Genomic DNA, 25,729 nt, shown 5'->3' with positions numbered 1-25,729 from the left:
GGCCAGCTGGGTAATCGTACTTTATGTTGTGTTTACATCAGTACAGTGAACCGGCGATTTCTTCTCAGTAGGGAAAAAACGGTGTAGCGGTCGAGGGGTGCATAAATGGTTTCAGGGTGAAGTAGTACACTCGCAGACATTCTCACCTTCCCTGAAATTGCTGAAATTTCTGAAAAGAAAGAAAAACCTCTCGCACACCGTACTGAAGCGTCGATATTTCCAACTACTGGGAACCACTTTCTGTTTCTGCCGTCGATGATGGTAGAATGCATATTTTCTCCACTGGTCTAACTAAAACTCCTGTCGCTGTTTTCAGTGTCACTACTCTGACGACTCCATCGTCCGCAGGGTGCACTTGTTGGATTCTTCCCATTTTCCAACGGATAGGAGGAAGGTTCTCGTCTCGAATGACAACCAATTGTCCTTCACTGATCGAAGTTGCTGGCTGCCAACGTTTCGTTCTTGCTTGTAGTTGCGCTAAATACTCTAATCGCCACCTTTTCCAAAACTCCTGCATTTTTTTCTGAACAACTTGCCATTGTTTTAATCTGTTTAGCGGTACCGCTGACAAGTCTGGATCGGGAAGTTGTTGTAACGATGTTCCAATTAAAAAATGTCCCGGCGTTAAGGGTTCGAGGTCGTTTGGGTCATCGGACATGGCTGTCAACGGTCTCGAGTTTAAACAGCCTTCCACCTGGGCTAAAAGTGTGTTCGTATCCTCAAATGACACTGTATTCTCTCCGAGAACCCGTAGTAGGTGGTGTTTTGCCGATTTTACAGCAGCCTCCCAGAGGCCTCCGAAATGAGGAGCGCTTGGAGGATTGAAATGCCACTGTATTCCCTCCTTGGAGCATCCGAGTGTCATTTTTTCACGATACTCCTTACTCCGTATCAGATCTAATAGTTGTTTCAACTGGTTGCGGGCTCCGACAAAATTTGTCCCGTTGTCCGAATAAATATCGGAACATTTTCCTCTTCTCGCTGTGAATCGTCTTAAAGCTTGCATGAAACGATCGGTGGACAAATCAGTCACTAGCTCTAAGTGGACTACCTTAGTGCAGAGACAAATGAAAACTGCTACATATGCCTTCACAGCAGTACGACGCGGTCCTGGGCGGACGTAGACTGGCCCGAAGTAATCTACTCCGGCTTTGGAAAATGGTCGTGAAATGGTCACACGCGCCTTGGGTAATTCCCCCATGAACTGTGGGGTAGGCTTCGGTTTTGCTCGGAAACAACGGTGACAGCGTTGGACGATCTGTCGAGCTACATTGCGACCTCCAAGCGGCCAATACTGGAGTCTAATTGTGCCAAGGAGAAGCTGCGGACCTGCATGAAGCAATCTTTTGTGATAATGCTCCAATAGCATTCGGGTAAGCTGGTGCCTGGCTGGGAGAACTATTGGATGCTTGGTATTCTCATTCTCCGACGAATGCCTTAAGCGCCCACCAACTCGGATAAGACTGTCCTTTGACAACTGTGGACTAAACCATCGTAACGGTGAATTTCTAGCTACCACTTCATTTTTTTGTGAGCGCCTTCCACTCCTTGCTGAAGGTTTCCTGTTGGATAAGCCTCATCAACACATGCTCCGCCTCCACCAACTCTGCTGTCTTTAGAAATCCCTTCCACATTTTAGAATCTCCCGTTCGTTTGAGGATTTTTATCAATCGTAACCAATAAGCTGTACGCCTTACTAAATCGATAAAGTTGGAAAATTTCCTGACATACCAGGTACCGAACTCTTCCTGTTGTTGTGAGCAGGGTGCTGCTGTACGACGAATCTCTTTTTCCGCGTCTTCCACGCTTGTCCTTACTTGGTGTTTTGGCCATGTTTCGAACGTCTCTTGAAACCAAGGTGGCCCTTTCCACCACAGCTTGCTACACTGGATCTGCTCTGGAGTCAATCCTCGTGAAATAAGGTCTGCCGGGTTCTGGATACCTGGAACGTGCTGCCAAGTATGGTTCTCAGTAATTGCTTGGATTTTAGCCACACGGTTTGCAACAAATGTAGTCCACATCGAGGGTGTTGCCTTGAGCCAATGGAGAACGCAGGTGGAGTCTGTCCAAAAAACCAACAGTGCCTCCATCTGAATGGCCGCGGAAATCTTCTCCGCAAGCTGAGCCGCCATCAAGGCTCCGCACAATTCCAATCGCGGAATGGATTGGCATTTCAATGAAGCCACTTTGGATTTGGACGAAAGCAATACTACACGAACGCCTCCCGTTGAATCCACACTCCTGACATATGCGCATGCTCCGTATGCTCGTTCCGACGCATCTGAGAAGAAATGCAGCTCAACCTTGATAGCCCTGGGTTTTATCACACATCTCTCGATTCTCAGATCGTTTAACAGTGGCAATTGGCAATGAAAGGTTCGCCAGTCTGCATCGACCTTCGGTGGTAGCGCTTCATCCCAGCCCAAGCTCTTTCCGTGGTCGTCCTTCAGGCACCACAGCAACTGCATGAAAATCTTTGCAGTTGTGATTACCGCTCCTATCAGGCCTAGCGGATCGAATAGCGTAGCAATGATTGACAGCACCTTTCGTTTCGATAGTTGACCAACTGGGTTCAGTTCCTGTATTTTGAACCGGAACATCAGAACATCATCAACAGGAAGCCACACAAGTCCTAAGGTCCGTACTTCGGGATCAGGGTCTAGCTGGACTTCTTCCGTTTGCAATATCGCCAGGTTTTCTTCTGGTATGCCTTGCAAAACCATCGGGCAGTTGGAAGCCCACTTTCTCAGACGGAATCTGCCCTTGGCCATCATCTCGTCCAGCTGGATTCGCAGCTCCAACGCTGCTTCTGCTGCGTCAGCACCAGATAAAACGTCGTCCATATAAACATCTTCTGATGCGGCCTTTGCCGCTAGTGGATATCGTGCTTGCTCGTCCATAGCCAGTTGTTTGAGAGTTCTGGTTGCAAGGAACGGAGCCGGCTTGGTTCCATATGTGACCGTAGTTAACTCGTAGGTCCCGACCTCCTCGTTACCATCCACACGCCACAGAATTCGTTGAAGCGGCATGTCCCCTTCATCGATTTTGATTTGTCGAAACATCTTCTCGACATCCGCTACCACCATGTACTGTTTGGTTCGGCTCCGTAGAATAATTGACCGGAGATCGTCCTGAATCACCGGTCCCACCAATAGTGCATCGTTTAGAGACGTTCCCGAGGAAGTTTTGCACGATGCATCAAAGACCACTCTGACCTTGGTTGTGGTGCTTTCCTGTTTGACCACTGGATGATGAGGTAAGTAGCAGTGTTTGCCTTCCTCATCTCGTGTCACAGATACCCTTCGCATGTGGCCTAGCTCCAGATATTCCGCCATGAACTGGTTGTACTGTTTCCGGAGCTCTGGATCCTTCGACAGTCTGCGCTCCAAAGCTTCTAGCCGCCGGAATGCGATGTCCCTTGACTCGCCCATCCTTGCCAGTGCGACTTCATCCCTTGGTAGTGAGACTGTGTATCGGCCATCCGTTCCTCTTCGTACAGTTCTAGCATACTACTCCTCGCAGCGTGTTTCCTCAGGCGAATAAGTTGAGGTAGAATCGATCTCCTCACAGGACTAGAAACGAGTCAATATTTCCTCCAGACCGACTGCCATATTGCAGGTTATACGTTGGGTTTCTAGCGAGCTTTCAACCGTGCCAGCAACTACCCATCCGAATACCGACTCGGTTAGAGTAGGAAGGCCCTTGCCTAACTGCACTTCATTCCCGGTATGGAAAAATGCGAAGAAGTACTGGATCCCAAGCACTAAATCAACCGCCTTGGATTTGAAAAATGCTGGATCCGCTAGCTCCACACCAGTTGGGATTTCCCATCCCGTCATATCCACGTTGGCTATCGGAAGATTTGCTGTGACACTCGGTAGTAGAAGAAACTCCATCTTCCGCGAGAAAGCAGATACTCGCGACTTGACTGTTGTTGTCACCTTATGCTTGACCTTGGTATTGGATTGCCCAATCCCGTACACAGATACGTCGGACCGTCGCCGTTGAACACTCATCAGTTGACATAACCGCTCGGTCATGAAATTGCATTCAGAACCCGAATCCAGTAGAGCCCTTGCCTGATAACTACCTCCTTGATCGTCCTCCACTAAGACGATGGCCGTAGCTAGTAATACCGATGAGCTGCGCTGACCAGTCATGTTGGATGAAACAGCCGATGGTGTGCTGGCCATTCTGGTCCTAGATTCCCCTTCCTTGGAATTCCCGGAACTGTTTGCTACCTTAGTGGTTGACTCCTTACCGCCTTCGCCGTCCGTCCGAAAACATACCAAGATATGGTGCTTGCCCTTGCAATTACGGCACACATATCGTGAAGAACAATCCGCAGCCAGATGACCCTTCCGGAAACAATTGCGACATAAGGAGTGGTTGCGGAGCACCTTTTCGCGGGCGGATACTGCTAAACGTTGGAAAGCTGGACATTGATAAAGCGGATGGGATTCCGAACACGCGATGCACCGTCCTCCTGTATTTTGTACGACGCTATGGCTAGAGCGCGCTACAAATGGCTTCCTTTGCGTTTGCGGTACGACAACCTTGGGTTCAACGGGTCTAGTTGGCAATGCTCCCAGTACTCTGATCCGTCTTTGCAAGAATTCGGTCAAATCCTTCACCGTATCCTGCTCCTTGGTGGATGAATGCTCTTCCCAAGCTCTCCTGGTTCCACTGTCTAGACGCGAAGCTAATATGTCTAGCAGTAGAAGATCCTTGTAGTCGGCGGGTTGTACCAGCTGATCAAGGGTCTGAACAACACGTTCGAATCCCTCCAACAAAGACTGCAATTCGTTGGCCGACTCCTTAGCCAGATTAGGTAACTTAAACAGCGCTTGAATCTGACGCCGCTTTAGGATTTTACTGTCGTTGTAGCGTTTGGTTAGCGTCTCCCATGCGACCTGATAATTCGCCCTTGTAATCGACAGCGGGTCAATAAGCGCCTTAGCTTCTCCTGACAGACATCCCTTCAGGTAATGAAACTTCTCGACATCCGGTAAATCTGCTTTCCAATGGATGAGCGATGTGTATAGATCGCGGAAACTCAACCACTCATCAATGTTGCCGTCGAAGGTTTGCAACTTGATTTGTGGGAGTCGCACATGCTCTATGGTGGGTTGTTGTGTCATGTCGAGTCCCCGGATGGAGGCATTCAGGATAGCAGGTTCTTCTAGCTCCTTGATCTTGTCTAACAACACCGACTTCACCTGGTAGTAGCGGTTTCAAAACTCCGACTGTTGCTCAGCCTAGGCGTCATCCTCTGCTTCGAAGTCTTCGTGTGTTTCGATGTCCAAGATCACATCGTTCACCTTCTCCCACAACTCCTCAAGTTTTTCCAGTCGAACTGTCATCTGGCTGGCTGTAGCTTCTACCCCAAGAGAATCGGCGAACCTGCAGATATCCCTGAACATATTCTGGTATGACCTCAGCTTGGTTTGCAGCGTCCGCAACGCCGGTGACTTCTTAGCACTCGATGATGTAGTCGGCGGCATTGTAACACAATTTCACTTTGACAGAACGGGAAGATAATACGGAGGTGTAATATTCTGCTTGTTTCCTAACTTCGGATGGGCATATACTGTAGAGCTGTTTTTATTATTTACCTGAAGAAACAGGAATTTCCGCTTTCTCTACAGTTATGTCCCTCAGAAATATTCGAACGATGCAGCTCCAAATGATTGTGGAAGTACGAGTAATTTAAATACTTCATGCGGATCCAGATTTCGCGGGAGAGGTGAAAAGGGTTATGTAGTAAAATTGTTGGTCCAACTACGGCTGAACATATACTGTTCTAACTGACCTGACAAAACAGTAACGCTGCTAAATTTCATGAAAAAACGATGTGCCGGATTTTCTCGTGATCACACCGATGCTCCGAAAGTAGGAAGCAGTGAAACAATAATGCACTTATGCGCGCCCCTTGTTCATATGCTTGTAAATGTTTTTATGTATGTATACATCGATCACGATCAAAACAGTGTTTAGAGAGGAGTGAAATATGCTATGTAGTATGGCAATAGATTCCAGCTTCGGCCGGACATATACAAGTGGTGCAATTCAATTAACTGACCTGGAAGGATAACGGTCGCTCCTGCACCAAGTGAACCAGCGTAGGATGTAGTTGCAGTCGGGAATTTTAATGGTAAGTTGGTTGAAATACGTCTCATTCGTCTAAGCTAATTTTCCTTGATAACTTGCAGTGATGGTGTTATTTCTCCAATATGATTGCGGCAAAACATCATCGAAATAGGAAAGGAAACCATGTAGCATTTATTGAGTGGTCCAGCAGCGACTGGACATAACTTTAGTGTATAATTACCTGGACAAACCAGGGCAATTCGCCCATTCCGGAATGGTTTCCTTTTGCGACGGGTGCCGACGATGTGAAATACAGTTGGCTCGATTCTGCGATGATCTTGTTGGTGACTCTTCCCGGTCACAGAATAAGCGGAATGAAGTGTGAAATATCCTGATTATGTGCAATGTAGCAATAAATGTCACAAGTGAAGGTAACAGTAATCGTTTCACTGTAATCCTAATTTCGAAACTCCTATGCGCAGCTAATGATTATGGCTCCAGCACCCAGGGGATTTTTGAAACTGCGATGGCGGTTACAGCTTGGCTTGCTTCTTGTAAGAACAGGAATTCGTTGGATGAATTCGCAATGGCGACCTTCTGCCCTCTTGGTGGATGGGTTTTTGGTTGGATTCGTGCGGGATCCGGTTCGAAGGACCAATGTTTTGGAGTCTGGTCCTTACCTTCCTTCGATTGGATTAGTGGACTGTATCCGAATTTAATTCCCGTTTCCTGACGATGGCAAAGCTTGTCGGCAGACACTTGATACCTTCCGGCAATCGGCAAAGGATTCAGGGACTTGTACATAAATAAGCTTAACACCAGCCATATACCGATAACACTTTACATTTCACACTATATTTTCACATTTAATTAACATTTATTCTTACACAATATGACAAATCAATACATTACACTTTACATTGAATTGGTTGCTGCGACCGAGCAGCTTCTTCGCCGAATATGCACTGCTGGCGCCTTTCTCCTTTATTCTCCTATTCCGGGGGCTCCAGGGGGTGAAGTTCAGCAAAGGTGGTGCGCCAGGGCTTCGTTTCCTCTGCTTCCGTCGTCGAGAGATTATCCCTCCAGTCCTACCGATGATGATGATGATGATGATGCAATTCAGCTGCATTTGTTTACTCGTACTGGCTCCGATGTGTGAGTAGACCGATGACATTTCTCGGCCAGCTGGGTAATCGTACTTTATGTTGTGTTTACATCAGTACAGTGAACCGGCGATTTCTTCTCAGTAGGGAAAAAACGGTGTAGCGGTCGAGGGGTGCATAAATGGTTTCAGGGTGAAGTAGTACACTCGCAAACAACCTATATAAGAGCACCTATTTGCATTCATCGCAGTATCGGTTTGAATCGGAGTTTTCTATGTGATCGCACTCCACAACCCGTAACTCCGGAGCCGGAAGTCGGATGGAGATGGAATTTAATATCAGTTTCCGGGGACGCAACACCTTTCATTTGAGAATAAGTTGATCAAATCGGTCTAGCCATTTTCGAGAAACCAATATAACCGTTATTCTGAATTTGGATGCTTCCGGATCCGTCGATGGTAGCCAGTGTAGCCAAAGAGACTTTGAATGACTGTTGGTGACCTAGATCTACAAATTCAACAGTTGTGTTTACATTTTGGTAAAAATTTCACCTATTTACATTCATCGCAGAATTCGTTAGAATTGGGATTTGCTGCGTGATCGTAGGTATCACCCTGTAATTCAGGAACCAGAACTCGGATCCACACAAATTTCAACAGCAGCTTATGGACCTTACATTTAAAATCAAGCTTGTCAAAATTCGTTCAGAAAATTCCGAGAAACTGATGTGGACAAATCAACAAATTTTGTTTTGTAACCATACTCTTCAACTCGTAATCCGGAACAAGATGTCAGTTGAAAATGAAATTCAATAGCAACCTATGGGAATATTATACCTTTCATTTGAATCTTAGTTTGTAAAAATCGGTTCAGCCATCTCCGAGAAACCGATGTGGACATTTTGTTAACAAATCCGCACATACACACACACATACATACATACATACATACATACATACATACATACATACATACATACATACATACATACATACATACATACATACATACATACATACATACATACATACATACATACATACATACATACATACATACATACATACATACATACATACATACATACATACATACATACATACATACATACATACATACATACATACATACATACATACATACATACATACATACATACATACATACATACATACATACATACATACATACATACATACATACATACATACATACATACATACATACATACATACATACATACATACATACATACATACATACATACATACATACATACATACATACATACATACATACATACATACATACATACACACAGATATTTTGCGATCTCGGCGAACTGAGTCGAATGTTATATGAGAGCCCTCCGGGCCTCGATTAGAAAGTCGGTTTTTGGAGCAATTGCGTAACCTTTCTATATAAGAAAGGCAAAAGAATAATATTTAATTAGCTTAATAAGCATGAGTTCAATGTTATCTTCATGTGATTATAATTTGGAAAGGTTGGTGGAATGGGTTTGAACGTGTAGGGAATGGGGGTTAGTAGAGTGGGAGTGGAGGATGCGTCAGAAATCCATCATCTTATTTCGGTATACGGGGTGGATGAAGGAAATGCGGGCATGAGAGTGGTCCAAGAAGAGGGGAGTGATGAAGGAGGAAGGTGTAAGGGCAAGGCGGGGGGGAGGGGCGGCGACGCAATACTCAACTGCATATTTTGCCTTCCATTTGAGACTTGGTTTGAGAAAATCGGTTCAGTCTTCACCGATGAACCGATGTGACTTTAATTGTGGAATATGCCCGGAATTCCGGACTTCCGGAATCGTCGATAGTGGACAATATATTCAAAGAATGTTTGATTGGCAATCAGTGATCTAGATCTGCGATTAGAAGTAATTTGGTGACCATTTCAATAGTTTTTAGCCTCTGAGGTATTACGATTGTACCGATTTATATGGGAAATTCCAGTGCATCCTTACTAACACCCCTGTAACTCCGGAAGCAAGAGTCAGAACAGAATGAAATTCAGCAGCAGTCAATGGTATTACTGTATCTTTCATTTGAAATCAAGTTTGTAAAAATCGGTAGAGAATTCGTTGGGGAATGGGTGTGATATTAGCTTAGGAACTTGGCGGGTTCCCCGGGGGCGTCATGAACTGTCATAGGTGGCCAATGTGGTCAAAGCTACTTTGATTGATCATTAGTGATCCAGACCCGCAAACTAGAGTAATGTTACATCAATTTTAATATGTTTTACATCATTTGAACATCATGGTGGTACCAGTTTATATGGGAATTTGCTGTGTGACCGCACTCTTCAACCCGTAACTCCGGAACCGGAAGTCGGATCAACTAAAAATTCAATAGCAGCTTATGGGAGCGTTATACCTTTCATATGAAACTAAGTTTGCGAAAATCGGTTCAGCCATCTCTGAGAAAATTATGTGAGTTTAAATGACACACACACACACATACACACACAGACATTTGCCGATCTCGACGAACTGAATCGAATGGTGTATGACACTCGGCCCTCCGGGCCTCCGTTAAAAAGTCGATTTTTACAGTGATTGCATAGCCTTTCTTTATATGAGAAAGGCAAAAAGCAGAAATAAGGAACTGGATAGTTAACCGGAGAATCCAGACTTCCAGGTAATTGACCGTCCCCTAAACTAACCCATGTGATGCCTCGACCGTCCCCCCAAAGCCAATTCGCCATTTTGACATCCCCCATTATGTTCGCAGGACCCCGTAGTTTATACCTTGAAGCCGTGGTTTTAGTGTATAACCCCTGTGAACCCAGAAAGCCCTACCGTGTCCGACCGTCGAATACTCACGCGGGAAACCGGGCATAGCCGACGAATAGAACCCCTCGTCGAAGCTCGAGATCGTCAAACACTCGAGGCCGCGTAGACGACCGGTAGCGAGCGACGTGCGGCAGCCGTAGAACACCGTGTGGAACCGCAGAATCAACGGAGTGAAGCAGTGGAGTACGGTGGTGGAGTGGCAGCGACAACGACTGGAGTTGAAAAGGGGCCCCGAAGAAAACCGAAGAATAAAGAAATGCTAAGGTAGGAGATAGCCAGTAAGAAAGTGGGAGAAAAAGAATAAAAGTGTCGACGAAAAGCGAAATAAAAGTTGTGTTTGCTTGAGGATAAAGATCAGGTGTTTTCTTGACCGCGATTAGCCACGAGCGTATGCCGACCCTGAGACGTTGAGAAAGGGAGTCTCATATTTGCTAGGCAGTAGCGATACGCAAGTTACAATTGTTTGTACTTGAGAGTATTGACAAAGTACTGATGGTTTAAGAAAATAAATGGAATGACATGATGTAAATCGGATTGACATATTGATGAAGACTCCATCAATATGTCATAGTATTGAATGTGGCAGCCATTGTGAATCGTACAGTAACTGAGATCGGAAGCACGGTAAGTGAGTCGCGTTTGTTTTTAGTTTTTAATTCGTTTGAGGTCGCATAAATTTGTGGTTCCGATCGTGATACGGTGCGCCGGAAACGTTAAGTGACACGAACGTCCAAGTTCTCCAATCAAAAGGTATGTTTCGTTTTAATCACGTGGCAAAGTTGAGGTTTAATTTCATTCCCATTGTTATGCTTCCACAGCAGAGGCTCTGATTTCCGCTGCATTCGGGAAATGATTCCTCATAATCATGTTAACTTTTGTTTGACATGCTACACGCATTCAATTATTTCATTATTTTGTTAAATCTAATCCTCAATCATTTTTCTCTTTCTCAGATTTTCATCTCCAAAAAGTGGTGCATCACATAATACGGCCGAAGCACGGGAAGCGTTTCGTTTCAAATCTCAAGTACCTGGTCAAATTTTGTGGCAAGGAAAAGTTCTGAATCCATTCGGATCAAGTTCAACTTCAATCGTCAAAAGGTATATTTCGTTCTATTCGCTTGGGAAGAAGTCGAGGTATTTTTTTTTATTCATGGTTATGCTTCCATAGCAGCATGCTCTGATTACCGCTGTATAATTCCCCATTATCGACTTGTTTGATTTGCTACAGATTGATTCATTTTATTGAAACGCATCTAATTCCAAATTATTTTCCTCTTCGTCAGATTTTCACCTCCAAAAAGTGGAGCATCGCCAAGACGACCGAGAAAAGTACTAGAAGTACACGGAAGAAGGCCAACGGTTGTGGTGTCCGGTTCCGCAACGATCGAGAAGTGTTCTAGAGAGACTAGATTTGAAGATGGATTTCCAGGTAATTTGTCTACGATGAAAATACAATTTCGCGAGCATTTCATTGTTTTATCTGTTGCCGTTTTCAGTGGCAGTGCACCGGTGTAGCGGAGTACATTGGTTTTGCGTTATTGATTTTGTTGACCTTATTGAGTGTGCCACCTCCTTCGTTCGAAAAAAGTCATCCGTTGTAATGCAGAATAATTCTGAAATTGTTTTTTTCCTAACAGATCGCATTCTGGGATGCTGTAGAGAAGGATTTCGGCCTAGGGGCAGATCACTTGTGATGCATTTTTAAAAATCAGCGAAATTAAATGCATTTATTTCCATCAAAATAGAAATTCATAATGTATTTTGCGTTGCGTGCAATGTTTTTGCGTTGCGTGCAATGTTGTTTGCGTTGCGTGTAAGACGTCAAAACCCTACAGAAAAACTAGCCCGACATTTAACAAAACGTCGAACAAAGTGGATCAGCGTAGGACGTTTGTTGAACAAACTTTTCTGCGAGGGAGCGCAAGGCTGATGCAAAAATGAAAATTAAATGCATTTTTTCTAATTTGATGAAAATTTGTTATACATTCTTATGTGGTTTTGTTTGAGGCGAAACTGAGTCAGTTCCTAACCCCAACTGCTGTCAAAATGTATGAACTGACAGCGGTTGGGGTTAGAACCTGACTCAGTTTCAGGTTCAAGCGAAATCGCCATTAGAGTGATCTGCCCCTTTCGGCCATGTTCCGGAAAGAATTAAAGAGATCTTAAACTTACTGGAATACAGTGGTAATCGGAGCATCGCATTGATAACCCCAGATATGTTTAATGAAATTGAACAAGATGTACAAAAAAATTTCAATTTTTGCATTCCGAAAAGATTCAGTTAACGAGTCTGTGCGAATTTATTGCCGAAAACGGAGTAAAAAAATACATTAGAGCCAACACAGCCAATCGCACAATTCGGAACACTAACACCATCTTGAATACAACGGTGGATTGCATCAATGAAAAGAAGACACTGGAAGACAAAATCCGTCACAAATTCGCATCATACTTACCGTAAGTAAATTATTTTAGAAGTGAATACTTCTTTTCTATAATTAATTCTAATGCTCATGCTCATATATATATATATATATATATATATATATATATATATATATATATATATATATATATATATATATATATATATATATATATATATATATATATATATATATATATATATATATATATATATATATATATATATATATATATATATATATATATATATATATATATATATATATAACATCTATCTGTAAAACTCATATTTGGTATATTGTTTGTGTGCAGCTAATTACCATTTAAATTGGCCAAATTTGTAGCGGTCTAACATCTTGCATTTTTCCCCTTTAAAAATTTCATAAAAGCGTTTTATCACAACTTATAATCAACCTGTTAGCACTCAATATTTGAAAGTAACTATTAATTGTTTTTAAAAATTCTACAGACAACTTGACAATGATGTGTTTCGCGAATTTCTCGCTAAAATAGAGAATATTCAGGCAACAGTTATCGCTGTTGGAAGTGGAAGATTTTCAGCTGATATTAAATTTCCTATTTGTAGCGGATTGAAGCAAAATTTTTTGAAAGTTTCAAAGAACCCCGACGGTTGTTGGATGACTGGAAATTTTGTAAAGCACTTCGATAACTTCCACTACAAACTCCCAAGGGAGTTGCGTTACCGAAAACGTTAGTCAATCAAAATGTCCAATCGAGATATCATTGAAGATCGAATACATTGCAATACTGAACCTCAGCAAGAAGATTTGCATGAAACCGACGAGTCAATAAATTCGTCGATCGATAAATCGATGAGGCTGTTTGCTTCCTGTTCAGAACAGTTTGATTCCGCTGTACTACACGATGAAGTAGAAGAAAATAATGAAGAGGAATTAGATGAACTTCTGGAGATAGATGAAGATCAGAAAATACACAATGAAGGTAGGATTACAGTGTAAATGTGGGCTCTTTTATTTTAAGTTCAGCAAATTACAGATAACATATAACATACACAGTACTTTTTCACACATTTTGCACAGTATTTTGAAATTAATTGAAAAGGACAAAAATTAAAAAGAATCAGAACACTAGTTTGAATACATTAGGAAAAATGGAAAAGCAACAACAGTTCTAGACCCTATGTTAGTTTCTTGTAATGCACCCCATATTGAAATAGTTATAATTTATGTACGCTTTCGACTGTATCTTGTAGGTTCTGCAATGGATTCGGGGAGTTTGGATTTTGGGATTGATGCGCCACTACTGAAAGTGGACACAAATCTACAGTTACGATCTCGGATGTACCGCCCTAAAGGAATGCGGTATACAAAGTTTGAAAAAAGATATTTTGGCATACGAGTTCATGAAAGTAGGAAATAGTTACTACTAAGGGCGCGTACTCTTGATTGGTGGATAAGAGTGGGAGATCAGAGCGAGTGCTGGTTCTTTGTTCTCTGAATCCCATGAATAATAGTCACTGGATCGAGTGTTTTGGCGGGCAGCTGATGCGGATGTTTCCACTTTCGAATGGGGGACACATTGGCTCAGCTGTTCGGGAACTCATTCGATCTTGAGCATAGTGATCGATTCATTCGATTCGGATCAATGGACTATCATTTATAAGAGATGATCAGACTGAAGGTGGGTGTTTTTATCTCTTAACTCGCTAGAACTGTCGCTCTGGAAGATGGCGAGTAACACTCGTCTACAACGAATCGGATTTGCTGTTTTCAGAAACAGGGACGACAATCTCTTATGGATGGAACCTTTTTCCTAAACATACCGTTCAGCCACTAGTTAATGCTCAATTAGCCTAACATAATAAACTGAAACACGTAGTTTTTGAAGAAATCCAATCCACGCGAACCACATCGTCAAACACCTAAAAGTAGTTTAGATGCATGTAATATCAATCTCTTCCTGTAGCTAATATATTTTCACTCACTCGGTAGCATAGAAAATCTATATTCTCTCTCTTTATAGATCAATTCACTCTGCCCTAACATTATCTATGCATACTAAAAATAATCCATACTTGCATTCTATCTTCATCTATCCTTGCTTGACCCGTGGGCCTGGCGGTGAGCTTCGGTCAACAATCTTTATACTCAGGGATTGAAGAAATCCAATCCACGCGAACCACATCGCCAAACACCCAAAAGTAGTCTAGATACATGTTATACCTATCTCTTTCTGTAGCTAATATATTCTCACTCACTCGATAGTATAGTAAACCTACATTCTCCCTCTTTATAGATCAATTCACTCTACCCTAACATTATCCACGCATACTAAAAATAACTTATATTTGCGTTCTAACCCCATCTAACTATCCTTTGCCTTGACATTTTAATTGTAAAGTAACTCACCCTAGCTCATATGTCTGTTCTCTATGACAACTTACATTCAATCTAGTACGAATTTATAACCTCAACTGAGAACATACAAACCCGCTAGCTTGCGCAGCTAGTACAACTCGTTAAATCCCACTTTACTAATTGCCTTTTCCCGTTTCTATTTTCCCATATCCCATCGACGGAAGCTAACACCGAAATAAACAACCCAAAACGATACGTGAGACTGATTGGAGTGAACATAATACAATGGAAGTTGTAAGATTAGAAAACGGCGCTGTTCTGGTAAGACTGAAAGAAAAAAAAACGCAGTACAAAATACATTTCCACTATCAACTTTATCATTCCTACATAACTGCTTCATAATTTAGCCACACAACTCAACACTAACTCCCACCCCACTGGTAGTTGCTGCATTTCAGAGCAGGAGGGCGTGTGGGGGTGGGCTGACATTAAACGATGACTGCGCCACCTGACCATACAAAATACTAGGCCCCTGGTCTGAAATGTGACACGTGGAATAAATGGACAATCTACCGCCTTTATATCCGCTAAGCCAGTTGGATGGGAAACAACCATAACGATGCTGTTGGAAGGTGTGGGAAAGTCTCCACACTGGAGACGACCCCCTTCAGCATCATCAAAAGAACAAAAGAACAAGTACCGAGCATCAAACAAACATTCCATAAGCCATTCCGTATTGCGTAAACACATAAGTCAAAATACAACAAATACGACCGAAGGAGTACTGTTAGTAGAACCGCTAAAACATTATTTAGAATCGTATGGTTTGCCGTTTGTAGTGTGCCTAAGTGAAGATGCGACTAGTATTGTCCCAAAACCAGGATACGATCCCCGCTCGGATTCCATATCAGGTTTAATCCCTTCTTTTGACTACAATGACATGCCAATGATGAGTCAATTAAAAATGAAATCGGCACAACACATGCTACAAGCCTTGGAAACTTTTCCAGTAGGAACTCTTACCTATATGATTCTAGCTACCCCGATGCAACAGGGAGCAGCTCCGTTCTGTATTTATTATGCATGTGCTGATACTAATTTTGATCACGAAACTGTCCTCAGACGATGGAAATACATTGAATTCAAATTGAAGGAGGTTGGAATTAACGTCATAAGCAACTGTTCTGATGGTGATCCACGATTATTAAAAGCAATGATGAAACGCACTAATCTGAATGATGCAACACCAAATATGCGATGGGGATATTGGTTCCGGATGAAAGAGAACAATGAAGCAGTATGTATACAGGACCCGATTCATCTAGTAAACAACACAGCCAGCCTAATGAATCCTGGAAAGCACCTTCGAATCGGTAAAAGCACATGCTGTTTTTCAAAACATCGGGGCGATTGATTGCCTTTGTGTACCTTTTTTGAGCAGAAGTGGGAATGAAACGTCCAGTGATCTGCTCTCTGCAAGAAAATGAAACACCAATGCAACAGATTAGATCTGAATGAGTAAACCAATAAAAGATTCCTTTTTCACAGGTAATTATACGATCACGATGGCACATCTGCAGGATTTATTGAAACGTGTAGGAAAAGATCAGCATTTATTAACGCTGACTGATTTGTGTAGTAACGAAAAAATGCGATTCGAACCAACGCTTAAGATCATGAATCCAGAGGTGAGACGCTTGTTGAACGAACACGTGCCAGGCAGCAAGGGCACTATTCTTCTACTTAAAATAATGGACCAGATTTACACCGCTTATACCGCTCCTGACATTCCGGCTTTGCAACGTGTTATGTTAATATGGTGAGCAATGAAAAAATAATATATATATATATATATATATATATATATATATATATATATATATATATATATATATATATATATATATATATATATATACATATATATATATATATATATATATATATATATATATATATATATATATATATATATATATATATATATATATATATATATATATATATATATATATATATATATATATATATATATATATATATATATATATATATATATATATATATATATATATATATATATATATATATATATATATATATATATATATATATATATATATATATATATATATCCAGCAATTCCATGAAAAAAGTTATACTCTCTCAGAATTCGTCATTAGGGTGTCTCTTTCCACGTTAGACTGGTTAAAAAAATCGAGATTTTTCAAGTTGAATTTTTTTTAAAACTCATAACTTTTGAACCGCTGAACCGATTTTCATTGGTTAAAGGTCAAATGAAAGGTATTTAAGTATAGTTTCAAGAAAAATTGTTAACTTTAGAAAATGTAGAGTTTGGAGATGATGTGTAGAATTGAATGATCTTTCAAATGAAAATATTAAAGCATGGAGTATTCAAGGATCCTCGCAGTGAAAATCAAGAAAACCATTTAATGCGCATTTTGTTGGTACAAAACTCTATATTTTCTAAAGTCAATAATGTTTTCTTGAAACTACACTTAAATACCTTTCATTTGACTTTTTTTCAACTTTTGAGAAATCCCGATTTTTTGAACCAGTCTGACGTGGAAAGCGACACCCTAATGACGAAATAAAAAAATATGTATCTATTTTTCGGTAAGGAACAATTCTACCAATATATATATATATATATATATATATATATATATATATATATATATATATATATATATATATATATATATATATATATATATATATATATATATATATATATATATATATATATATATATATATATATTATATATATATATATATATATATATATATATATATATATATATATATATATATATATATATATATATATATATATATATATATATATATATATATATATATATATATATATATATATATATATAATGAATGAAAATTTATTCCACCAAATCAAGAACAGAATTACCCATGTGCAACATGGTTTTTTCAAAGGGCGTTCTACAAGTACAAATCTACTCGAATTCATTAACTACACATTAACAGCAATGGATAACGGAAACCACGTTGAAGCTCTTTATACAGATTTTAGCAAAGCATTTGATTGCATCGACATACCTGTTGGGGACTGACCGCTTACCTTCCTGGGTCTTCGATAGCGGTGATAGCAGTGCACAGTGGAAGAAATCAGACAAAAAAGGCAATTAATTGGAAGCCGCTGAAAAAGTATGACAATATATACACCAAAAGTTACGGAATGATTTAGGAAATAAAATGCAATCAAATTTGTTCACCGCACGCACTTGCGACCGGAGATATGGGGCTTTGAAAATCCGGAACACTACCGGTATTCATCAAATCTCAGGCCTAATTCAGAAGCCGCTGAAAAAGTTCAAAGAATTATAGCCTCAAAGTTGCGGAAAGCTCTAGCGATCAAGATGCAATAAAAATTGTTAACCGCACGCACTTGTGACCGGAGATATGGGGCTTTGAAAATCCGGAACTTTATCGGTATTCATCAAATCTGAGGCCTAATTCAGAAGCCGCAAAAAATTTCAAAGAATTACAAATTGAACAAATTTGATTGAATTTTGATCGCTAAAGCTTTCCGCAGCTTTAAGGGTATAACTTTTTGTACTTTTTCAGCGGCTTCTGAATTAGGCCTCTGATTTGTTGTTCCGGATTTTCAAAGCCCCTTATCTCCGGTCACAAATGCGAGCAGTGAATAAATTTGATTGCATCTTGATCGCTAGAGTTTTCCGCAACTTTGACGGTATAATTCTTTGTACTTTTACAGCGGCTTCCGAATTAGGCCTTAGATTTCAAGAAAAGCGGTATCATTCCGGATCTTCGAAGCCCCGTATCTCCGGTCACAGTTGCGTGCGGTGAACAAATTTGATTGCATTTTATTACCTAAAAAATTCCGCAACTTTTGATGTGTGTATTGTGATACTTTTTCAGCGGCTTCCAATTAATTGCCTTTTTGGTTGGATTTCTTCCACTGTGCAGTGGTGCAGCCAGGTCCAACATCGACCGTTGATTAGGTGGTGAAGGGCTAATGTTCCAGGGGGGACCAAATCCAAAATTGCCGGACCGTTGATTAGGACCAACAGAAGGAAACTTCGGTAATGACCAATATCAGGTTAAGCTCACTCACGCACAAAAACTCGCGGGTTAGAATAGAAACATATTAATGACACATATTTATTCGACGGGTAAAAAACGACATGCGATTTGAACTTAAACTCTATATTCGACTTAATTCTAAACACATTAAAAGGCTTGCGGGTCTGTTGCCCGTTCTTGGTGGTAATATAATTTCGACTGCCTCTTCGATCGCATTTAGGTAGATCGGAAGGTGATGATCGAGGGGACTAGATTCGGCTGATGGTATGTGAGAGATGATGGGATCTCACTCTCTTATCGCCGGTTATCAGTTCGGCATTTTCGCTGATGATAGTGGTTGTAGGCAGTGTTGCCACAATTAAATCTGTACCGGGAGTTGAAAAATCTTTTCTATCTGTACTGTTCTATAGAAAAATCTGTACCGGATTCTGTACCCAAATAATGACAAGGTTGCTTAAATTTTTTTTCTTAAAGATATTTTTCATTCAGGGAAATCAGTAGCAGCGAGAAGTTGAGATGGGGCTGGTAATATCAATAGAATGCGAGAAACCTGCTTGCAGGAATTCAATTGGAGCATCTCAGAGTAAGTGTATGCACTCCGAGAAGATTTGCTCGGCTTTCACTTAGACATCATCCCTTTGATTTGCTGGAACCAGGTTTCTCGACTCTCGCATTCTAATGTCATGTAAAAAATCTGTACCATTCTGTACTTTTTTACAAAAATCTGTAATCTGTACTGTACAGAATCTGTACCAAAAATGCTTCAAAAATCTGTACCTTTCTAGATAAATCTGTACTTGTGGCATCACTGGTTGTAGGGTAATGTAATCACGGTGGCTCTCCATCGATGCACACATCGTAGATAAATTGTGCCTTTACAAATGCATAGGCTGGACCGATACCTTGGTGCTCTCGACGGTGATGTGAACGATGATTGGGTTTGCTGCTGACCAGGGATGTAGTGTAGGGTGGATCATTGTTAGTCGCAAACATCCTCACCCACCCAGAAATTGTAGATTTCTGAAAAAATAAAGAAACAGAAATATCCTCTTCGACAGGGTGGGGAAAGGAACGATGATTACACCAGACTGTTGGATGGGTTGTCCTCTGCTTCGACGTCATCATCGGAGTCTCGTAGCGGTAGAATGCATAATTTTTCTACAGGGCGTGTTAGCATTCCACCAGCTGTTTTGACGGTAACGACGCGTACTACCTGATCGTCGCCAGGATGGAGTTTGTATATCCTTCCCATTCTCCATCGCATTGGGGGCAGATTGTCGTCTTGGATCACGACCAGCTTGCCCACCTCGATTTGAACTGGTGGTTTCCAACGTTTGGTCCTAGCTTGGAGTTGGCACAGGTATTCCGGGCGCCATCTGCGTCAAAATTCTTGAAGCTTACGTTGCATTAACTGCCATTTATTCAGACGGTTGAGCTGAACATTTTCAAGATTGGGTTCAGGAAGGGCTTGAAGCGAGGCTCCGACAAGGAAGTGCGATGGCGTTAACGGTTCTAGATCATTGGGATCTTCTGACATGGACGTTAGCGGTCGGGAATTGAGGCATCCTTCCACCTGAACGAGTAGTGTTGTAAAATCTTCCGGTGATACCGGATTTTCACCGATGACCTTCAGTAGGTGTTTTTTAGCAGATCGAACTGCTGCCTCCCAGAGGCCTCCGAAATGTGGGGCGCTAGGTGGTGAAAAATGCCATTGAATGCCTTCTGTAGCACAAGCCGTAGACACCGCTTCTCGATGGGTTTTGTCCTTTAATAGCATAAGGAACTCTCGCAGTTTGTTCCTAGCCCCGACGAAGTTAGTGCCGTTATCCGAAAATATGTCGGTACATTTCCCTCGTCTCGCGACAAATCGACGTAGAGCTTGAAGGAACCGATCAGTCGACAAATCCGAAACAAGCTCTAGATGAACGGCCTTGGTACACAGGCAAATGAAAAGCGCGACATAGGCTTTCACAGCGGGCCGTCGCGGTGCTGGTCGAAGATAAACTGGACCGAAATAATCGACGCCAGCTCGGGAGAATGGACGTGTAACTGTAACTCTGGATGCTGGCAGCTCCCCCATGAATTGCTGAATTCTGGTTGGCTTAGCACGAAAACATCGTAGACATTTGTGGACGATCTGTCTAACGACATTTCTCCCTCCTAAAGGCCAATAACGCAACCTTACCGTACCCAATAGAAGCTGGGGACCTGCGTGTAGAAGGCGCTCGTGGTAATGCTTCAATAGCATACGAGTGAAAGCGTGACGAGCGGGTAAAGGAATTGGATGTTTGGCATAGTCAGTTTCTTCGGATTTGCTGATTCGACCACCTACTCTGATAATTCCGTCCTTGGATAAATATGGGTTATACCATCGTAACGGAGATTTCGCTGGCATATGCTGGCCTTTCCGCAACGCCTTCCACTCTTCGGCGAACATTTCCTCTTGTACTCGTCTGATTAGCGTGTATTCTGCTTCTCGAAGTTCAGCGGTAGAGAGGAAGGAACCATCCCTTCGCTCGTGCCTGGGTTTACGAAGAAGCTTAATCAACCGCAGCCAATACGCAGTCCGGCGAATCACGTCGGTGTAAGATGCAAACAGTTTAAAGTAGTCCTCGTTGAACGCGGCCAGTGATGCAGCAGAATTCGCCACGATAGTGTGTCGTCTTTCTTCTTCTCCGATTTCGGCTGAGTTCTCCGGTTGTTTTGGATATCTCGTCGGGTCCGCTCCCAACCAATTCGGTCCATTCCACCAGAAATTATTTTCCAAGATGTCTTCTGGCGATATTCCCCTGGAAATCAGGTCTGCTGGATTTTCGACTCCAGGCACGTGTCCCCAGAAGCATCCTTCGGTGATGGATTGTATTTTTGCTACACGATTGGCAACGTAGGTGACCCATGTTGTTGGAGTGGCTCGAAGCCAACGTAGTACACACGTGGAATCCGTCCAAAAGTAGGTTTTTAGCTTCATTTTGATGGAATCTTGGACCTTTTCGTAAAGCTGAGCTGCTAAGAGTGCACCGCATAGCTCTAGCCGTGGGATAGTTTGGCATTTGAGCGGGGAAACCTTCGATTTTGAGGTGAGAAGCCGTACCAAAACTTCTTTCTCCTTGAGTTCTGGCTCCGCAGATACAGGCATGCTCCAAAAGCCTTCTCTGAAGCGTCAGAAAAACAGTGTATTTCAACCAATATTGCTCCTGGTATGATCACGCAGCGTTCGATACTAATCGTGTTGAATAACGGTAGTTGAGCATGGTACTTCTTCCAAACCTCACCCACCGTGGAAGGTAGTGGCTGATCCCATTCCAGTTTTCCACCATTTTCATCTTGAAGTGCCCACAGACGCTGCAGAAATATTTTTGCCGTAGTGATAGTTGCTCCTAGCAACCCCAATGGGTCAAATAATGTAGCAATAACTGACAAGATCTGACGCTTCGAAAGCTTGGAATCCTCTTCCAACTCCGGAATGTTGAATTGGAACCTTAGTACATCGGGTTTTGGCAGCCATGTTAGGCCTAGAGTTTTTACGGAAGCCGTTGGATCCAGAGAAACCTCCTCGGAATCTCCAATCGCCAAATCTTCGGGTGAGATATCATCCAGCACCTTGGAGGAATTGGAAGCCCATTTTCTTAGTTTGAAACCTCCCCACGACATCATCTTGTCCAGTTGAAATCGCATTTCCAGCGCCGTTTCAACGTCGTCTGATCCTGTGATGACATCGTCCATGTACGTATCCTCGCTAGCAGCCCTTGCTGCAAGTGGAAATCGTCCTTCCTCCTCCATTGCCAACTGTTTCAGTGTACTGGTGGCTAGAAACGGCGCTGGCTTGGTTCCATACGTGACGGTATTCAACTCGTAAACCTCAACCTCCTCTCCTGGAGCTGCACGCCATAAGATGCACTGAAGCGGTCTATCTTCTGGACTGAGGTTGATCTGGCGGAACATTTTCTCAACATCGGAAACCAGCATTATTTGTCGAGTTCGACACCGCAGGACTATGGACCGTAAGTCGTCTTGTATTACTGGCCCAACCAGCAACACATCATTCAACGACACCCCTGAAGAAGTTTTACAGGAGGCATCGAAGACTACTCGCACCTTGGTGGTGGTACTTGCCTCTTTAACCACCGGATGGTGCGGAAGATAGCACCGTTGCACCGAGCTTAGAGTAGCTTGCTCGACCTTCCGCATGTGGCCCAACCGAAGATATTCATCCATGAAAGCGTTATACTGATCACGCAACTTGGCATCCCTTGCCAACCTGCGTTCTGTTCCCTGAAGGCGTCGGAAGGCGATGTCCCTTGACTCGCATAGCCGGAGAAGGACGTCATCATTTTTGGGAAGTGCGACTGTGTACCGACCATCTTCTTCGCGCCGAACGGTTTGCTGAAACAGCTCCTCACAACGATTTTCCTCCAGGGAATAAGCCCTGCTAGGTCCGATATCCTCGCTGGCCCAAAAGCGTTCCATCATTGCGTCTAAACCTTCAGTTGAAGCTACGTTGCAGTTAATGTGAAGTGAATCCAGCGTACTAAACACACCACCGCAAACAACCCAACCGAACACTGAGTGATTTAGTGTTGGTTGCTGTTCTCCCAGCGAGATCCGCCTTCCAGTCTCGAAGAAATCGAAGAAGTTCTCGATTCCGAGAACCATATCCACCCCTTTGGATTCGAAAAAGGCGGGATCGGCCAGTTCGATCCCATTTGGAATTGACCATGCATCATTTTTGATTGTTGATGTGGGAAGGTTAACCGTAACCTTGGGGAGTACCAAAAATCCCAAATCTCGCGAGAACTTGGAAATCCGCGAACGTACCATAGCTCGAATCCTGTGCTTGACCCTTGTTGCCGCTTGACCAATGCCAAGAACCGAGATGTCCACCTTATCTCGAGTCACCTTCAAACGCTGACACAATCGTTCCGTGATAAAGTTGCTCTCAGACCCCGAGTCTAAAAGAGCGCGTGCTGGATACTGGTTGCTTTCATCGTCTTCCACCATGACGACCGCAGTAGCCAGTAGGACCTGGGAGGAAGATTCGTGCGCAGCATTACATGTTGAAATGTTGGTGGCTGCCATGTTAGCCACTTGGGAGGAAGTTGAAGTAGACGGTTCCTTACTGGATGACGAATTGTCCGTTGACCCATTCGTATCCCTTTCTCTTCCTGATTTGAACCAGACCAAGGTATGATGGCGTCCCTTGCAGTTCCGGCACGAGTACTTCGATTGGCAATCCTTGGCTTGATGGCCTGTCCGGAAACAGTTCCAACAAAGAGAGTGCGTCTTCAATATGGCGTCTCTATCAGACACCGATAATCGTTGGAACGTACTACACTGGAAGAGCGGATGATTGGATGAGCAGGCCGCACAGCGTCCCACAGACGCTTGAGCTGTATTGGAATTGATACGTAATTGCGGCGGCTTCTGTTTTGGAAGTTGATTAGGCTGCTGGACACCCCTAGTGTCCATGGGCTTTGATGGAAGTGACTCCAAAACACGAACGCGTCGATGAAGAAAGTCCGTAAGGTCTGCTAGGATATCCTGCTCATTAGCCGCCGAAAACTCTTCCCATCCTCTTCGAGTCACCGGATCGAGACGTGCTGTAAGGATGTTTACCAGCAAAAGGTCCTTGTAGTCAGCTGGCTGGATCACCTGGTCAAGTGTTTGCACAACACGTTCGAAACCTTCCAAGAGTGCATGTAATTCACCGACGGATTCCTTGGAGAGCGTAGGTAACGCTAACAACGACTGAACTTGTCGCTTTTTCAGCTGCTTGCTGTTATTGTAGCGTTTGAGCAGCATTTCCCATGCTACTTGGTAGTTCGCCTTGGTTATCTTCAAAGGGTCGATCAAGTTCTTAGGCTCCCCTTGAAGACATCCTTTTAAATAGTGGAACTTCTCCACCTCCGGAAGATCGGCCTTCCAATGAATGAGCGAGGTGAATAGATCTCGAAAGCTCAACCAATCATCGATGTCCCCGTTGAAACTCTGCAGCCTTATTTGAGGCAGGCGCACGTGGTCCAACGCACCATGCACCGATGTATCAAATCCTCGCGTAGACTGTTCCAATGCTGGGCACTCTTCCCTCTCCTTAACCTTGTCCATCAGAAAGGATTTGGCTTCATAATACCTGTTGTTGAACTCTCGCCTTTCCTTGCCATATGCCTCCTCCTCCGCAGTGAAATCGTCATGGGATTTGATCTCCACCAACGTCTCACTAAATTTCTCCCATAACTCATCTAACTTCTCCAGTCGCACATTCACCTGGGATACTGTTGAATCTTCCTTAAAATCCTCGATAAAATTCCAGATATCAAGCAGCGAAGCCTGCGTATCTTTCAACCTTGTAGCCAACTGCTTCAACGACGGTGACTTCTTTGTAGACGATGCAGCTGGCGGCATGATGGTATTAACCGGTAATAAAACGAGAGGTGGTGTGGTGATGTAGTTATCCGCGTATAGACCTAGCGGGCTGGCATATACTGTAGGGTTCACTAACCTGACAAAACAGGTGAAGGCGCCAAGGTGGGATTATTTTAAAATAACCAAGCTATACTAGCACGACGGTCTGTAGCACCATCCAAATTCGTCTCAGTAATGATCGTTGGTAAGGCAGGAAGTGAAGAGGGGGTATACGATGTAGTATTCAAAAAAATGCCACGGCTGGGCATATACTAAGGTGACTCACCCAGACAAGATGTCCAAAAGGTACAATATAATATTGTAATAATCATCAATATTGACTCAAATGAGTCGAAAGGACTCAAACGTATGACGAAGGAATCTGAGCAACAGTTAATTAGCGCGTCCTCTTCCTTTCCCTTGTTGAGTCCAAACGCTGCTATTGAATCCAGTGCTC

The 25,729-nt window shown here is 42.7% G+C and overlaps 2 protein-coding genes across 2 annotated transcripts in view; one reads left to right on the top strand and one right to left on the bottom strand.

Moving 5' to 3' along the window:
- Positions 1–1,520: 1,520 nt before the first annotated feature.
- LOC131687584 (uncharacterized) lies at positions 1,521–3,086 on the bottom strand. The gene has a single exon (XM_058971674.1). The coding sequence runs from the start codon at positions 3,084–3,086 to the stop codon at positions 1,521–1,523; it is 1,566 nt and encodes a 521-aa protein (XP_058827657.1).
- A 5,838-nt stretch (positions 3,087–8,924) lies between these two features.
- LOC131687922 (uncharacterized) overlaps positions 8,925–25,729 on the top strand; it is a 49,791-nt gene continuing 32,986 nt past the window's right edge. Inside the window, exons 1-5 of the mRNA XM_058972018.1 lie at positions 8,925–10,749; positions 10,953–11,099; positions 12,277–12,458; positions 12,898–13,391; positions 16,316–16,586. Coding sequence (XP_058828001.1) covers positions 13,154–13,391; positions 16,316–16,586 — 509 coding nt within the window. The 5' untranslated portion in view covers positions 8,925–10,749; positions 10,953–11,099; positions 12,277–12,458; positions 12,898–13,153. The remainder of the gene's footprint in view (positions 10,750–10,952; positions 11,100–12,276; positions 12,459–12,897; positions 13,392–16,315; positions 16,587–25,729) is intronic.

The sequence above is a fragment of the Topomyia yanbarensis genome, chromosome 3, assembly GCF_030247195.1.
Source record: "Topomyia yanbarensis strain Yona2022 chromosome 3, ASM3024719v1, whole genome shotgun sequence".
Taxonomy (NCBI): Eukaryota; Metazoa; Arthropoda; class Insecta; order Diptera; family Culicidae; genus Topomyia; species Topomyia yanbarensis.
The sequence above is the reverse complement of the archived record's forward strand: the minus strand, read 5'-3'. Positions and strand labels throughout refer to the sequence as shown.